General features: G+C 46.1%; 1 protein-coding gene across 2 annotated transcripts in view; it reads right to left on the bottom strand.

Annotated features, from left to right (window-relative positions):
- Positions 1 to 16,638, bottom strand: part of MAPK14 (mitogen-activated protein kinase 14) — a 63,104-nt gene that overhangs the window by 13,162 nt on the left and 33,304 nt on the right. For both annotated transcript variants that reach the window (XM_050956611.1, XM_050956610.1), the window contains exons 4-8: positions 15,696 to 15,807; positions 15,133 to 15,162; positions 14,638 to 14,685; positions 14,024 to 14,138; positions 13,148 to 13,219 (exon numbers count right to left, since the gene is read on the bottom strand). In XM_050956611.1, the coding sequence (XP_050812568.1) occupies positions 13,148 to 13,219; positions 14,024 to 14,138; positions 14,638 to 14,685; positions 15,133 to 15,162; positions 15,696 to 15,807 (377 nt within the window). The remainder of the gene's footprint in view (positions 1 to 13,147; positions 13,220 to 14,023; positions 14,139 to 14,637; positions 14,686 to 15,132; positions 15,163 to 15,695; positions 15,808 to 16,638) is intronic.

Below are 16,638 nucleotides of genomic sequence, written 5' to 3'. Positions count from 1 at the left end.
AACTGAACTAAAGTGAGAGTCAGAAACATTTTTTTATTTTGGTAGTTACACTTTAAAAACTCAATAACTATTTGGCACTTACAAAGTTGATTTGATCTATTTTATTAAAAATAGATCCAGTATATAATTTTATAAATAAAGAAAAATATTTACTACTGTGTCTAAATTTTAAGATCCTCTGATAAAGAAAAGATGATCAAAAGAAGACCTGCAATAGTGCTAGGGTCTGAACTCCTTAACTGAATTACCCATTCACAACAAACCCAGAGTGCTGGCATTGATCGGGTGTGTGAACACAAGTGTGCAGATGACGCTATTGCACATTGTGTGCTGTCTGCCATGTCAACGCTATTCTCAGGAGATAGCAAGGTATTAGAAGTTACTAGAAATTTCCAAACTGTATAACACTTCAGGTAACTTCATAGCTCCCAAAAGCAAAACTAATGTACTGAGTGGACATTGCAGCATGCAAACGTGAACTATTCCATCTAGTTTAGGCCTACCATCTGTACCCCACTGAATTACAAGCATAGCCTCAACTAATGGGGCAAGTGGTGCCAGAGTGAAGTGAACTCTGAACAGTTAACACCAAACTAACAAAGTTAGTAAACACACAAAGCAAAAGGAAAACAAAAACAAAAACAAAAAACTCACAAGAAGAAAAGTGTATGGAAAGGGAAAGCAGAGCATGCAAACCTCAAAAGGGATCGCCACAGGCTCTCCAAGGACTCAAGTCCCAATGATCCTGAAATGCAGAAAACAATCAATCTTCCATCATCATCAGCAGCAGCAGACACTGCAAGATTACAGGAGCTTATCCACGCAAAGAATGTCCAAAGAATACTTGAGAGGCTAGACAAGCAAAGCAAAATGTACCAAGAGACCATGTAATTTCCAAATGATTCATTTTCAACAGGAAACTTCTGTAGACCAGCACGTGATTGGACGGCAAAAAAATTATATATAATATTCATCACAGAATTTAAAGGGATACAGTCAATTTAACAATCAGAGAAATATAATTTTGTCTATATTGTTATAACGAATGTCCAAGATTGCAAACAGTGAAAGAAATGTTTGTTTTCTTTTGCACATGACAGTATTTTGTACAGAGAAAACAGCAAATCAGCCTCCTCTCTCATTTGTGTGGACCAGTCACACTGAAAATGAGGAGATAAAAATATTTTTAATCAATGGGAAAATATGCTTGTAAAAGCACAAATATTAGTATTAAACATAAGGGAAGATTACAAATATCTGAAATCACTTAATTCATTTTCTGAAGATGACCAAATTTCAAGAGGACAGTGAATGATTAATCTGATTGTGTGTGGCAGTGAGAAATTAAGGTTTTCAGTCAGTTACAGTCCTTGATCTTATTCCCATCACCCCAAAATTTTCTGCATCTGTTATTTCCCTACAACTCTTCCCTCATCAAAAAACATTTTACTAACTTTAGAACCTCACATTTGATCTCTGAGTTTCACACCAGAGGTAACCAAGATGAAGACAATACTTTAGAGACTTAATGTTCCCACTGTACATATAATTATAGAAACTATGGCTAATCACTGGAATAATAAACCCCCAATGCTGAACGCGTTGGGAGCTCAGGACACTGATCTTAACAAATGCAGAAGATCCAGGTGTGTCACTACCTTTAGTTCCTTGTTGCTGTCTATTCAGGACCAAGTCAAGGTTTGGAAGGGTGTTAGCCCCCTTCTATATCTTTGGCATGGGATGTAAAGGCTTAGGTAAGGTACACAAAACCCCCAACAGATACTGTTTTCCAGAACATGCTAACCTCACATGCATAGGATATGCATGTCACTTAAGGTGAGGATCCATGCAGGCAATGCTCAAAGAACGACTAAAGGCTTTCTGTATCTGTGGAGGTGGTGTGGGAAGGGCCTCAATACTCTTATATAAAATCAAGCACCGATTAAGAGAAAAGCATCATGATGTGACAAATTATCAACATGTGTGAAAGAGTGCAAGCGTTCAAGACAGAGAATTGCAAGCATCTGCAGGAAATATATAAACTAGTAAAGCACCTTAGCATGACACAGGAAAGGACAGGATTTCCTAAAATCAAATAGTTATACGCCTATAACGCATATTCTAAAAAGTCAGAGGAAAGTCTCTCAGACTTGGAAGGAGAGATTTATCTATTTTGCTCAGTACAGTAAAGTACACACTGAGACGTATTTCCTAGCATTTAACAAAATATCTAACTCTTATACAGCACTTTTCACCAGTAGATTTCAAAGCACTTTATAAAGGAACTAACATCCCCAGTTTACAGAGAGGGAAAACGAGATACAGAGAGCTGAAGTCACTTGCCCAAGGTTATCCAGAAGGTCAATGGCAGCCCCAGTTCCCCTGAGTTCCAGTCCAGTGTTCTATCCATTAGGCCACACTGCCTCTTATATTGCAAATCCTATTTGAGACATTTTAATTACACGTCTTTGTAGCTTTTTTGGTTACATCTGGCAAGAGAGACATCATCTGAAGCACCTGAAGTATAAGCAACCTTTGTTAGAGACTCTGAATCAGTATTCTCCTGTTTATATTCTGAATTCAGGGTGCCAGTGCTTCCAGGGTCAAATGTCAACAGCAGTGATATTTTTGCTGATAAGAGCTATTCCGGTTTCTTTTTCTGCAGCAAAAAGCCAAGTGTCCAAGCCAGAACACCTGATAAAATTGGTTGTCAGCAATTAGGTAGTCAAAATGGGGAGACAGTAGTTTCTGTCTATTTCTCTCTTCTAGACCCCAGACAAGGAGGAGGGAGGGAGAGACAGACAGAAGCAGAACTGGGGATCAAGTAACCCAACTGAAAAGAGGGGCAAGGAAAAGGAGATGACTGATGTTGAGTGAGAGCGTATTTAGCAAACTTAGAGGGATGAGTGAGATCACAGTTAGTGGGGAAGGAAAGGAAGTAGATAATGCAAAACAAGGAGAGGAAGAAGGATGGAATACTAAGACACACTGAAGGAGGAAGAGAAAACATACAACAGAAGATGACACAAGTGTAATGAAAGGAAAAAGGCAGTTGGGTTTGGGTTTTTTTTAAGACCTAAGAAAGTGCTTTCCAAGACAACATCTTAAATAGTAAGTTAACATATGCGGCAAATTGCTGGCACTATTATGATGGGTCTCGTGCTTTCTCTTCTTTGGGGTGGGGTTCAGGGCGCCATTTCTTGCCCCTGAATTGAAATATTAATTGCCCCACTAGTGTCCTTGAGGAGGGGAGTGGAGAGGGAGGGACCTGGGCCCGCTCTCTACTCCAGGTCCCAGCTCAGGGGCCCTGAGGATAGTGGTGAACCACTTGAACTGGCAGTTCTTTCCCCTGGGCTACTTCCCTCTCCTGCCCTTCAGCTTGTGGGGGGGGGGGGCTTCCTGCCCTCCCTCTGCATAAGCCAGGTGCCCCTTACCTAGGGTCTTGGACTTCTTAGCCCACCGCAGCACTCCTCCAAACTTTCCTCTGCTTCTCTTCAAACTGTTCTCTGCTCCAACTCCTTCAAACTGTTCTCTGCTCCAATACCAATCCTTTCTGCTCCAACTCCCACACTGTCTGATTGAAGCAGGGGTTTTTATCATGTGACTGACTGCAGGTGCTCTAATTGGTTTCAGGTGCTCTAGTTAATCTATAGCAAACTTTCTTCTCCTTACAGGGAATAAGGCTCCCTTCTAACACTCTCCTGCTGCCCTCTGGCCATGCTGTATCACATATCCCCCCCCTACTCAAACCATGGGGTTGGGCTACTTGGGATGAGAGGCAGTGGTTGTCGTGATAGGCCATCAGCATTGCCATGTTGGCTTCCAGCCCTATGCTGTACCCGGAAACGGAAGGGCTGCAGGGATAGGAACCACCTAGTCACTCTTGCGTTCTTCTCCTTGTTCCTGTGCATCCACTGGAGCAGGGCGTGGTCTGTCACGAGGGTAAACCGCCGCCCCAGTAGATAGTAACGGAAAGTCTCCATAGCCCATTTTACCGCCAGACGTTCCTTTTCAACAACAGCATACTTTTGTTCCCTGGGGAGGAGTTTCCGGCTGAGGTACAAGATTGGGTGTTCCTCCTCCCCCACCATCTGTGAAAGGACAGCTCCTAGCCCTACCTCCAAGACGTCTGTTTGTAGGATGAATTCTCTCTCGAAGTCTGGGGCTATGAGTACTGGATGGCAGCACAGGGTTGTCCTTAAATCTGCAAATGCTTCTTCTGTCATATCAGTCCACTTTACTATCTCAGGGCCCCAAGCTTTTATCAGATCCGTCAATGGCCCTGCTCTTGTGGCGAAATGAGGGATGAATCTCCAATAGTATCCTACTATCCCTAGAAATGCTCTGACCTGCTTTTTGCAGACTGGTCGAGGCCAACCTTGTATTGCCTCCACTTTGTTCCGTTGGGGTTTCACCAAACCTCTCCCTACTACATACCCGAGGTATCTGGCCCCAGCTAGTCCTATCACACACTTGAAAGGGTTAGCAGTGAAGCCGGCCTTCCGCAGGGCATCTAGCACTGCTTCTACTTTTCCTAGGTGTGTTTCCCAGTCAGGGCTATGGATGACTATGTCGTCTAGATAGGCGGCGCCATACTTGGCATGGAGTCGCAGTAATTTAGCCATAAGTCATTGGAATGTTGCAGGGGGGCCCCATGGAGTCTGAAAGGGAGGACAGTGTATTGAAACAGGCCATCGGGGGTAGAAAAGGCAGTCTTTTCTTTGGCATCCTTGGCCAGGGCAATTTGCCAATATCCTTTGGTCAGATCCAGAGTGGTTAGATATCAGGCCTTGCCTAACTGATCAATTAGCTCGTCAATGCATGGTATCAGATAGGCATCAAATTGGGATACTTCATTCAATTTCCGGAAGTTGTTGCAAAACTTCAGGGTGCCATCAGGCTTGGGGACAAGGACGATCAGGCTGGACCACTGACGGTGGGATTCTTCAATAATTCCGAGTTCCAGCATCTTCTTCACTTCCATCCTAATTTCTTCCCTTTTAGCTTCCGTATTCAGTACAGTCTTATCATCACCCTTACTCCAGAGCTGGTGACAATACGATGTTGGACCAGTGTCGTATGGCCCAGTTGTGTACAGAACACGTCCTGGTTTCAGTGGATCATCTCAATGACCTCTGTTCGTTGTTCTGGGGTTAATTCAGGAGATATCTTTACCTCCCTGTGGGTCGTCTGTCTGGGGTGGAGCTCCTCGAATAACCAGAGACGTCGCTCAGTCAAGCCAGGGCTTCAGTAAGTTGATGTGGTAGATTTGCTCTGGCTTTCGGCGGTCTTGTTGTCTGACCTTATAATCCACCTCCCCAATTGCTTCCACTATCTCATATGGTCCGTGCCAGCTGGCTAGGAGTTTGCTTTCTGCTGTCGGTACTAGCACCATCACTCGTTCCCCCAGCTGAAATCTCCATACTTTCGCCCGACGGTTGTAATATGTCCGCTGGGCCTCTTGTGCTTTTTCCAAATGTTCTTGTACTATAGGGGTTACTCAAGTTATTCGCTCTCTTATCTGCGTCACGTGCTCAATGACATTCTTTCCTGGGTTGGGTTGTTCTTCCCAATCTTCCTTGGCGATATCTAATATCTCACGTGAGTGGCGTCCGTATAATAGTTCAAAGGGAGAGAAACCAGTAGATGCCTGGGGGACTTCCTGTACAGCAAACATTAGATATGGTAGAAGGGTATCCCAGTCTTTTCCATCCTGTGCTCCACCTTCCGGATCATACTTTTAAGGGTACGATTAAACCGCTCTACCAGTCCATCTGTTTGTGGATGGTAGACTGAGGTTCGTATGGCCTGGATGCGGAGTAGGGCACATAAGTCCTTCATTAACTCTGACATGAATGGGGTTCCTTGATCTGTCAGGATCTCCTTAGGGATGCCCACTCTGGCAAAAACCTGTAGTAGTTCTTTTGCTATTGCTTGGATGTGGGGTTTCTTAAAGGAATGGCCTTTGGATACCGCGTGGCGTAGTCAAGGATGACTAGTACGTTTTGGTGGCCCCGTGCCGATCTTTCCAGTGGGCCCACTATGTCCATGGCTATCCTCTCAAAAGGGACTTCAATAATAGGCAAAGGTACTAATGGGGCCCACAAGTAAGGTCGAGGGCTATGCAACTGGAATTCAGGGCAGGAGGCATAATAGCGCTGGACTTCTGCACGTATCCCTGGCCAATAAAACCTTCTTAGGACTCTATCCAGTGTCTTGTCTACTCCTAGATGTCCCCCAAATAGATGACTGTGAGCTAACTCTAGTACTGCCCTTGTGTGTTTCCGTGGGACTAAGAGTTGCTCTACTTCTTCCCCTCGTATTTTCTCTATCCTGTACAAGAGATTGCATTTGAGCACATAATATGGCCTTGGGCCTTTGATCTTTCCTTCCACAGGTACGCCATTTACTTCCACTACCTCCTCCCTCACATCCACATATAGTGGATCATTGGCCTGGTCCTGCCCGAAATTCTCACATGCAGTACCGATCTGACCTACATCTAGGGGGCCTAATTCTACTCTTCCCCCCTGGGTTGCTCCCACTTGGGCTAGGAACCGCCTCCAAGTCCTTCTTGGCCTGAATTATCTCCTGGCCTCCTGGGCGAGTTTGCCTACCCACAAGGAAAGTTTTTTGATTCTCTGCTAGAATCCTGGTCCCTAATCTTTTATCTGCCCTCCTTTCTTGCCTAGACTTTCGGGGTTTCCCAGGAGATGAGAATAACTCTGGAGCAAATTCGGCAAACATTGGGGTGAGGCTATCTGTAGGTGCCTCCATCTCAGCCTGGGGGTTGCTACCCTCCCCTGGCTCTATTGGGGTAAGTAAGCTCTCAAACCCAGGGAAGTCCCTACTCATTAAGACAGGGTAGGGGAGCTTGGGGACCACCCCTGCAGTCACCCTGGTAGTATTCCCCTGGATCTCAATCCACTCTGGGATTGTGGGGTAAAAATTCACGGTGCCATGCACGCACGTTACCCCTGTTTTTGGTCCGGGTTAGTTGGTCTCACCCCACCAACTTCCCCGAGACCAGCGTGACAGCACTCCCAGAATCTATTAATGCTATGGTCTTAATACCATTCATTTTTACTGATCTTGTATACCCATGTGAGGTCATTGTGACCCCTACCAGGCCGATTAGGCCACATTGCTCCCCATAATCCCCCAGATTACACTGCAAATATTCTTCTCTGTTGGGGCATTGGACTGCTATATGCCCCAATTCCCCACACTCATAACATCGCCCTCTTATTCCGGTTGTCATCCTCTGCCAGGGGCTATTTGGCCAGCCCCCCACCTCTCTTCCCAAAGCCCCAGGTCCCTTCTTGGCCTCGGGCCATTCATCAGTCTCTTTCCTCCCTGTTACAGTTCTCCTATAGTTCTCGACAGTCCACGGCCTTGGGTTTGGGTTTGGCTTCCTGGATTGCCGTGTCTCCCCGCCTGGGGTCTGGAACAGTTCACGGGCTGCCAGCTGTCTTTCCACGAGGGAGACCAACTCATCATAGGTGGAAGGGTCATTCTGGCCAACCCAAGCCCGGAGAACTGGTGGTAGCCCCCTCGTATACCAGTCCAGTACCAGGACCTCCATCATCTTCTCAGAGCTGAGGGCCTCAGAGCGCAGCCATTTCCGGGTCAGGTGGATCAGGTCAAACAATTGTGATCGGAGTGTCTTGTCCTCCGTACACTGCCACTTATGGAACCTCTGGGCTCGCAATGCCGTCGTTACTCCAGATCTGGCCAGGATCTCTGCCTTCAGCTGGGAGTAATCTGCTGCAGTCTCTGCAGCCACATCGTAGTAGATCTTCTGGGCCTTCCCACACAGGAATGGGGCAAGGATACCAGACCACTGATCTTGGGGCCAGGCCTCCCACAGGGCTGCTCTTTCAAAAGCCAGGAGATATGCCTCCATATCATCCTCCCGTGTCATTTTCTGTAGGCAATGGCTGGCCCATATGGTCCAGGTCCCTTCACAGTTGCGATTCAGTTCCATAAGGGCCTTCATCTGGTTCACCAGGTCTTTCAGCAGGGCTCAGTCCTGGGCAGCCTGACTCACCAACAGATGATTAGTCTCCTGCTGCATCCAAGTTGCCTCCTGTTGGGCAGTTGCTTGGACCCGGGTAGCCTCCTGCTGGACCACAGTGGCTTGTATTAGGGCGTTGACCAAGTCGTCCATCTTAAGGATGGGAGGGTTTTGCCTAACCCGGGTTTTAAGTCCCCAGCGCGCAAATCCCACTGCTAATACCACGTGTGGCAAATTGCCGCAGTATTATGATGGGTCTCGTGCTCTCTCTTCTTTGGGGTGCGGTTCAGGGCGCCATTTCTTGCCCCTGAATTGGAATATTAATTGCCCCACTAGTGTCCTAGAGGAGGGGAGTGGAGAGGGAGGGACCTGGGCCCGCTCTCTACTCCAAGTCCCAGCTCAGGGGCCCTGAGGATAGTGGTGAACCATTTGAACTGGTAATTCCTTCCCCTGGGCTACTTCCTTCTCCTGCCCTTCAGCTTGTCGGGGGGGCTTCCTGCCCTCCCTCTGCACAGGCCAGGTGCCCCTTACCTAGGGTCTCGGACTTCTTAGCTCACCGCAGCACTCCTCCAAACTTTCCTCTGCTTCTCTTCAAACTGTTCTCTGCTCCAATACCAATCCTTTCTGCTCCAACTCCCACACTGTTTGATTGAAGTGGGGGTTTTTATCATGTGACTGACTGCAGGTGCTCTAATTGGCTTTAGGTGCTCTAGTTAATCTATAGCAAACTTTCTTCCCTTTACAGGGAATACGGCTCCCTTCTAACACTCTCCTGCAGCCCTCTGGCCATGCTGTATCACACATATTAAACATTAATAGAAAACTGAATGACAATATGTTCCAGTAAATAGATGTAAATGTTAGTGCTTATTCAGACACATTACAATCGAGTGTGCGGTGTGGGGGGAATTTTGGTGAAAGGTGGTTAATCTCTGTCAAAATCCATCCCTATATTTAGATGTCAGTCAATCACCTCTGCCAGGGATGATGTTTATCCCTAGTAATTTAACAGCTGTACTAAAGTTTTTTTTTTTCTTTGAAACACACCAATTTGTTCCAAATAGTAGTTTTTTTGGTTTTAATTCCCTGGAGAAGATTTTTGTAGATCAGTGATCTCCAACCTTTTTACACCCAAGATCACTTTTTGAATCTAAGGGCAACCTAGGATCTACCCTACCCCTTTCCTGATGCCCCATCCCCCTCACTCCATCCCCTCCACCCTCCGTCGCTTGCTGTCCCCCAACCTCACTCACTTTCATCGGGCTGAGGCAGGGGGTTGGCATTCAGGAAGGGGTGCGGGCTCTGGGCTGGGATGAGGGGTTCGCAGTGTGGGAGGGGGCTCTGGGCTGAGCCTGGGGCAGAGGTGTAGGAGGGGGTGAGGGCCATGGGAGGGAGTTTGCGTGCAGGAGGAGGTATGGAGTGCTGGCTCTGGGCTGAGGCATAGTGTTGGGGTGCAGAAGGGGGTACAGGGTGGGGCTTGGAGTGCAGGAGGGGGTTCGAGATGCAGGCTCTGGGAGGGGGCTCAAGGATGAGGGTTGGGGTGTGGCCTCCTGACGGGCAGCACTTACTTCTGGAGGCTCCTGGTCAGTGGATGGTGCAGCGAGGTTAAGGGCCTAACCCGGCCCCAAGCCACTCCTCGAAGGGGCCAACACGCCCCTGCGGTGGGCACATGGCTCTGCTTACTGCCTCTCTGCAAGCACTGCCCGCGCAGTTCTCCTAGCCAATGTGAGCGGTGGGTGTGGTGCTTGCAGGCAGGAGCAGCGCGTGGAAGGAGAACCCCGCTCCCCCTTGAACTGGCCACTTCCAGGAGCGGTGTGGGGCCAGGGCAGGCAGGAAGTCTGCCTTGGCGGTAGCCACACTGCACCACCGAAGACCGCAATCGACTGGGAGTTCCTCTAGGATCGAACAGTCAATCGCAATCGATCGATTGGTGACCACTGTCCTAGATGCTCCTGTAAAGGATTTATTCTCCCTCTAACAAATTACCCTCTCTTGTAGTCAAGTATCAGAGGGGTAGCTGTGTTAGTCTGGATCTGTAAAAAGCGACAAAGAATCCTGTGGCACCTTAAAGACTAATAGACGTACTGGAGCATGAGCTTTTGTGGGTGAATACCCACTTCATCAGATGCATGTCGCCTCTCTTGTAGGTTTGCCAAAAGATCTCACCCAGGCCCCTGTGGTGCTATCAAAACAATTCTAAAAACAACAGAGCCTGAGCCCTCACATCTGCACCAGCACACACTGAAAGGGGGAGTGGAACCCATCTGATTAAAATTAGTAAGCATCTGACAAGGGATTTGGATATTTGCAACAAATTGGCAAGCGATTCCCAGCCTAAAGCAGCAGGAGAATCACTGCTTTAATAGCACCCCATTTAAACACACAAGGAAGGTCACCTTACTGAGAAATAAGGGATATTTTATACTTATAAGGAATCTGCAATAAGCACAAGCAGGATGCAATAGGGATATGGGGCATATTGTGCCACTGACCAAACCCAGAACCCAATAATTTTGCCAGACTGACAAGTTGAGGGACTCCCAGCAATTGACCACAAGATAGTTCTAGTAATGGCAAGTATCAGAGGGGCAGCAGTGTTAGTCTGGAACCATAAAAGCAGTAAAGAGTCCTGTGGCACCTTGTAGACTAAGGCCTGGTCTACTATGCGTTTAAACGGAATTTAGCAGCGTTAAACCGATTTAACCCTGCACCCGTCCACACAATGAAGCCCTTTATATCGATATAAAGGGCTCTTTAAACCAATTTCTGTACTCCTCCCCAACGAGGGGAGTAGCACTGAAATCGGTATTGCCATGTCAGATTAGGGTTAGTGTGGCTGCAAATTGACGGTATTGGCCTCCGGGCGGTATCCCACAGTGCACCATTGTGACCGCTCTGGAAAGCGATCTGAACTCGGATGCACTGGCCAGGTAGACAGGAAAAGCCCCACAAACTTTTGAATTTCATTTCCTGTTTGCCCAGCGTGGAACTCTGATCAGCACGGGTGGCCATGCAGTCCCAAATCCAAAAAGAGGTCCAGCATGGACCGTACGGGAGATACTGGATCTGATCGCTGTATGAGGAGAGTATCAGAGGGGTAGCCGTGTTAGTCTGGATCTGTAAAAGCAGCAAAGAGTCCTATGGCACCTTATAGACTAACAGACGTTTTGGAGCATGAGCTTTCGTGGGTGACATGCATCTGACGAAGTGGGTATTCATCCACGAAAGCTCATGCTCCAAAACGTCTGTTAGTCTATAAGGTGCCACAGGACTCTTTGCTGTATGGGGAGACAAATCTGTTCTATCAGAGCTCCGTTACAGAAGACAAAATGCTAAAGCATTTGAAAAAATCTCCAGGCTATGATACAGAGTCCACAGCACAGTGCTGTGTGACAAGCGCAACGGAAAGCCAAAGAATAAAATGGACGCTCATGGAAGGAGTCGGGGGGGACTGAGGACTTCAGCTATCCTACAGTCCCCGCAGTCTCCGAAAAGCATTTGCATTCTTGGCTAAGCTCTCAGTGCCTGAAGGGTCAAAAACATTTTCCCGGGTGTTTCAGGATATATGTCGTCAATTTACACCTTCCCCCCGCCCCGCTCCCCGAAAGAAAAGGGAAAAAAACATTTCTCGCCTTTTTTCAATGTCACCCTATGTCTACTGCATGCTTCTGGTAGACGGGGTGCTGCAGCGCTGAACACCAGCATCCCCTTCCGGTGGCAGACGGTACAATATGACTGATAACCGTCTTCATCATCAACCCGTGAGTGCTCCTGGCTGGCCTCGGTGAGGTCAGCTGGGGGTGCCTGGGTAAAAATGGGAATGACTCCTGGTCATTCCCAGCAGATGGTACAGAACGGCTGGTAACAGTCCTCATTATAGCAACTGGAGGCTGAGCTCTATCAGCCCCCCCTCCCCACACTTTCATGTCTAAAGAAAAGGTTCTGTACTGCCTGGACTATCATAGAAGCTGGAGGCTTCCTCCTCCTCATTTTATCTCACTAAAAAGTCAGTGTTTATTAGTCCTGCATTCCTTATTACTTCATCACACAAATGGGGGGACACTGCACCAGTAGCCCAGGAGGGTTGGGGGATGAGGGAAGCAACGGGTGGGGTTGTTGCAGAGGCACCCCTTAGAATGGCATGCAGCTCATCATTTCTGCGGGATCTCTGGGGCTCTGACACAGAGCGGCTGTGCTCTCTGGTTCTCTAGTACACTTGCCCCATATTCTAGGCAGGACTCACTCTATTTTTAGACAAAACATAAAGAAGGGAATGACCCAGGGAGTCATTCCCATTTTTGTCCATGCGCCCCCAGCCGACCTCAGCGAGGCCAGCCAGGAGCACGCATGACAGCAGACAAAACGACTGATAACTGTCATCTCATCGCCAGTTTACAATGGCAGATGGTGCAATAGGGATGGTAACCGTCTCTGCTACCTTGCAAAAGCAAATGAATGCTGCTGTGTAGCACTGCGTCTGTCAGAAGCATCCAGTACACATATGGTGACAGTGACAAGGCAAAACGGGCTTCATGGTTGCCGTGATATGGCGTCTGCCAGGGCAATCCAGGGAAAAAGGGCGCGAAATGATTGTCTGCCGTTGCTTTCACGGAGAAAGGATTGAATGACGACATTTACCCAGAATCACCCACGACACTGTTTTTGCATTGGGATCTCAACCTAGAATTCCAATGGGCGGGGGAGACTGTGGGAACTATGGGATAGCTACGGGATAGTTACCCACAGTGCAACGCTCCGGAAATCAACGCTAGCCTTGGTACATGGACGTACACCGCCGAATTAATGTGCTTAGTGTGGCCGCGTGCACTCGAATTTATACAATCTGTTTTACAAAACCGGTTTATGTAAAATCAAAATAATCCCGTAGTGTACACATATCCTAACAGACGTATTGGAGCATGAGCTTTCGTGGGTGAATACCCACTTCGTCAGATGCAGGTACCAGTGAAGAGAAAGAGTTCTGCCTTCTTTTGCACAGTAGTGATTTCTCATGTGGGACACACCTAGCCAAGAAGTCATCGCTGAAAATTTTATTTCCTTGTGAAATGGGTGAAAGTGAAGAGCTCTAATTTACATTCCAAAAGAGAAAATAAAATTTTTAAAGGATACGGTCTGTACCAGGAAACAATGTTCTTCCAGTCAACAGCTCAGCCATAATGCACCCCACTGACCAAATATCAACTGAACAAAACAAGAAGAAAAAGATAAATGTTGTATAGGAAAAATAAAATCTCAACAGAATTACCTTTATCAATAAGTAGAAATAACTCCATGCTTTGGCGTTAAATACAACTTACAACATGTCCCAGGCCAGCCAACAACATTCCGTCACCCTCAGCTGACACTTGACGAAGCAAATCTAATACCTAATTAGATGAAAGTTTCCCCAGTTGGGCATAATGCCCCATCAGACATCAAAGTCCACAGAGGAAGAGGGAAAAGCCTGTTCAAGGCAGACAGATGTCTGTGGAATGGATTTGCACAGCTGCAAGAGGGCCTGGTCTTACCCCTGTCATACCCAAATGGAAACAGATGGAAAAGGAAGGCCACAAAACCTTCCAGGGGGATGTATACACAAGTAAAGAGGAGAGGGTGACAGGAGAACAGAAAAAGAAAAAAAAGAGGTATGCAATCAAAGGAGCACATTTATATTATCTATCCCTATAGGAAGTCATGACCTGGCAAAATGAGAGGAATATCTATGAGGTTGGATATTTTGCTCATTATAATCTCAAGGATTGTAAGTGAATGATTTAAATGAAACCCTGTGAATGCTAATGTAAATGATACTCATGCTGTTGTCCATGGACAGCTGGCTGGCCGCATGATGCTGCCTCCTCCCATTCAGCATTACTCAAGTACAGTTGCTATAGTTGCCCCAGTTGCACATTTACAAATGGAAGGGGTGTGTGTGTCCATAAAACAATCCCTATCAAGATGAGAGCTACACTATCAAAATGTGGCAAAACTCGTCTGCTAATGTACCTGTCTGGTTGTAATGCATCCAGTTCAGCATGATCTCAGGAGCCCTGTACCACCTGGTAGCCACATACCCAGTCATCTCATCATCCGTGTGCCGGGCCAAACCAAAATCCAGAATCTGCAGAACCAAAAAAAGAAAGCTGCACACTACTGCAATGGAAAAATGAAACCCAAACTCTTTAGAACAAATAATCAGGCAGTTTTGAGACTGGGTGGAGAAAGAGCTGGATGGAACAATGCAAAGAGTAGATCATGGAACACAAATTAAGGCACTAGACAAAAATAGAATAGGCCTCGAGTATCAGCACTGAGGCAGGGTTGTGTGTCATAACTTGCCTCTAACTGTACTGTGCTGTGCTCAATTCCAAGCCAGAGTTGTTAGCTTTTACTCTCACGAGCACTAAATTCACACAACACGTAAAAAGTTAAATTGGAATTTAGCACAAACCTACTTTCAGCCCCTTGAAAACATACAACAGGTGAGGACTAAAGTATTCCAGGCATTTTAAGATGAACTATTAAGAAGCTGATTTGCTTAAGTAAGTTCTGCATCTTCAATGTCCACCATAACTACTCAAATCAGAAGTCAAACTAAGTGCCTACTATCGCCAGATTACCTTCAGCTCACAGTCTTCATTTACAGCTAGGTTACTAGGTTTTAAGTCCTAAAAAAGAAGGAAACAATATTAGCATCAGTCTTGCATAACAACGTATTAGCTGCAGCTATGGCAGAGTCTATGCACTGTCTGCATTTGGCATTAACAACCATTTAAATAAGAATGCAACTTTTTATAGTGGGGTGAAGGGGAGTCTCATTCTAGAGCCAATTTTTACTGAGTTTTCTCCTGTTCTCATAGGCCTTCTGTATAAGCAGCAGTTAGTATAACTTTGTTTAAAATGTACTGAAATCAATGTATTTAAAACGTGTGACATTGAATCTATTCAGCACAGCACCTGTAAAATTGGGATGAAAGCTGCTCGGGAATATGGCAGGAAGTAGTCTAGTAGTGGGAAAATGATGTTAAGATTCCTGGGTTCTGTTCCCAGCTCTACTTTGACTTGCTGTGTCTTTGGGTAGATTGTATTACTCCTCTCCTAGTACCAATACTCACTCTGTGTATTATGTCAGCCGAATGGATGTACTGTAACACAAGATGACAGATATTTTACAGATCAGTATGAGTAAACATCCTCCCATGTCATTACTACTAGAGCATATAACCTCCCCCCACCCCAGTTCATTTGCAGTAGGAATGAAGTGGGACTTAAGTGGTGCATAAGCCTTCCATGGGTCATATGCACAAAGGTGTTTCATACTTAGTCTGTCTCCTTCCAGACACTTAAGAATTCACTGTTATCAACAATGAAACTAGAATAATTAAATAAATTGCAGGGATAAAAGATCCACTATGCACAGAACAGCTCTTATTCATAACCTTCCAGACTCAGCCCATTGCTATGCACAATGTGAGAATGTGTTCACTCTGAGTTTCTGGTGGAGCACATAACAATACTGAATCATTAAGTGGACAGGAGAAAGGCCAACAGAAGGTTACCCTACATGCACTAAGAGATTGAATAAACTCCACAATCCATTTGTGTTAATCTCTAAGTAGGACTGTACCCTTCAGGAATTTCCATCTCCCCAGTATTTTGATAGGACTGGTGCAAGTACCTTCAGACCCCGAAGAATTTGGTATATAAGAAACTGTACATGGTCATCTGTGAGCTTCTGACATTTCACAATATTGTTCAGATCAGCCCCCATGAGGTGGGTCACCAGGTACCTAGAAACAAAAGGAAAGGTAGGACAGGGAGAGCCACCAGGAAATACCCTTTTCTCCCATGAAAGACAATTACTAAGCAAACTAGCACTCCCACAGGGCTTAAATGAAGCTTTGCTTCATACGGAATAGGATATTAGAATAACTGACCACTATGGAGACATCCTTTCTGTTCCTCATACACTCCTGAACAAAGCGTTTTCTTGTTCAATACAGATGACTAAAAGGCAGCTCCATTTAAGACTCCTCTTTTCTTTCCGTAACCTTTTGTCAACTAAGAAACATCTGAAGTAGCAGAGCAATTTTATTCATTTGCATGGCATTGGGAACATACTGGGACATTTGGAACCCCAGGTGAGTGCCCATACCAATGCTTCACAGGAAAACAGCATACCCATGCTGAACAATGTTCTACGGGATGGAATAGCGAGTGGGGCAAGAAACTCCTTCCTGACCCCAGTGGCAATGTCGGCTTATGTCCTGAAGCATGAAATTGAATGACAGTTTTCTTTGGGATATGAAGTGTCCACTGCTTTTCAAACTACCCATCCATACAAACAAGCAAAAATATTGGTTTGTAAAGTCCTGGACTACATTACTTCAATCCCTTATGTTCAGTGAGCAAAATAAGCTACACTGAGTCTATACTAGCAGGATCTGATGATATTCCTATTCTGGCAAACCTTTACTAATGCAGATGTGGTTCTACCAAATGTAAAATGATTGGACAAGGATTTCCTCAGTTATGACAATAAAGGTGTTCAAAGTCTATAGAGTCTGTCTTTTTTTTCTACGTTCTAACAACAACTACAAAGAGAAATTAAAAAGCCAAGA

This window comes from Gopherus flavomarginatus, chromosome 5 (assembly GCF_025201925.1).
Source record: "Gopherus flavomarginatus isolate rGopFla2 chromosome 5, rGopFla2.mat.asm, whole genome shotgun sequence".
NCBI lineage: Eukaryota > Metazoa > Chordata > Testudines > Testudinidae > Gopherus > Gopherus flavomarginatus.
Note: the sequence above shows the minus strand (reverse complement) of the source record. Positions and strands in the feature narration are given on the sequence as shown.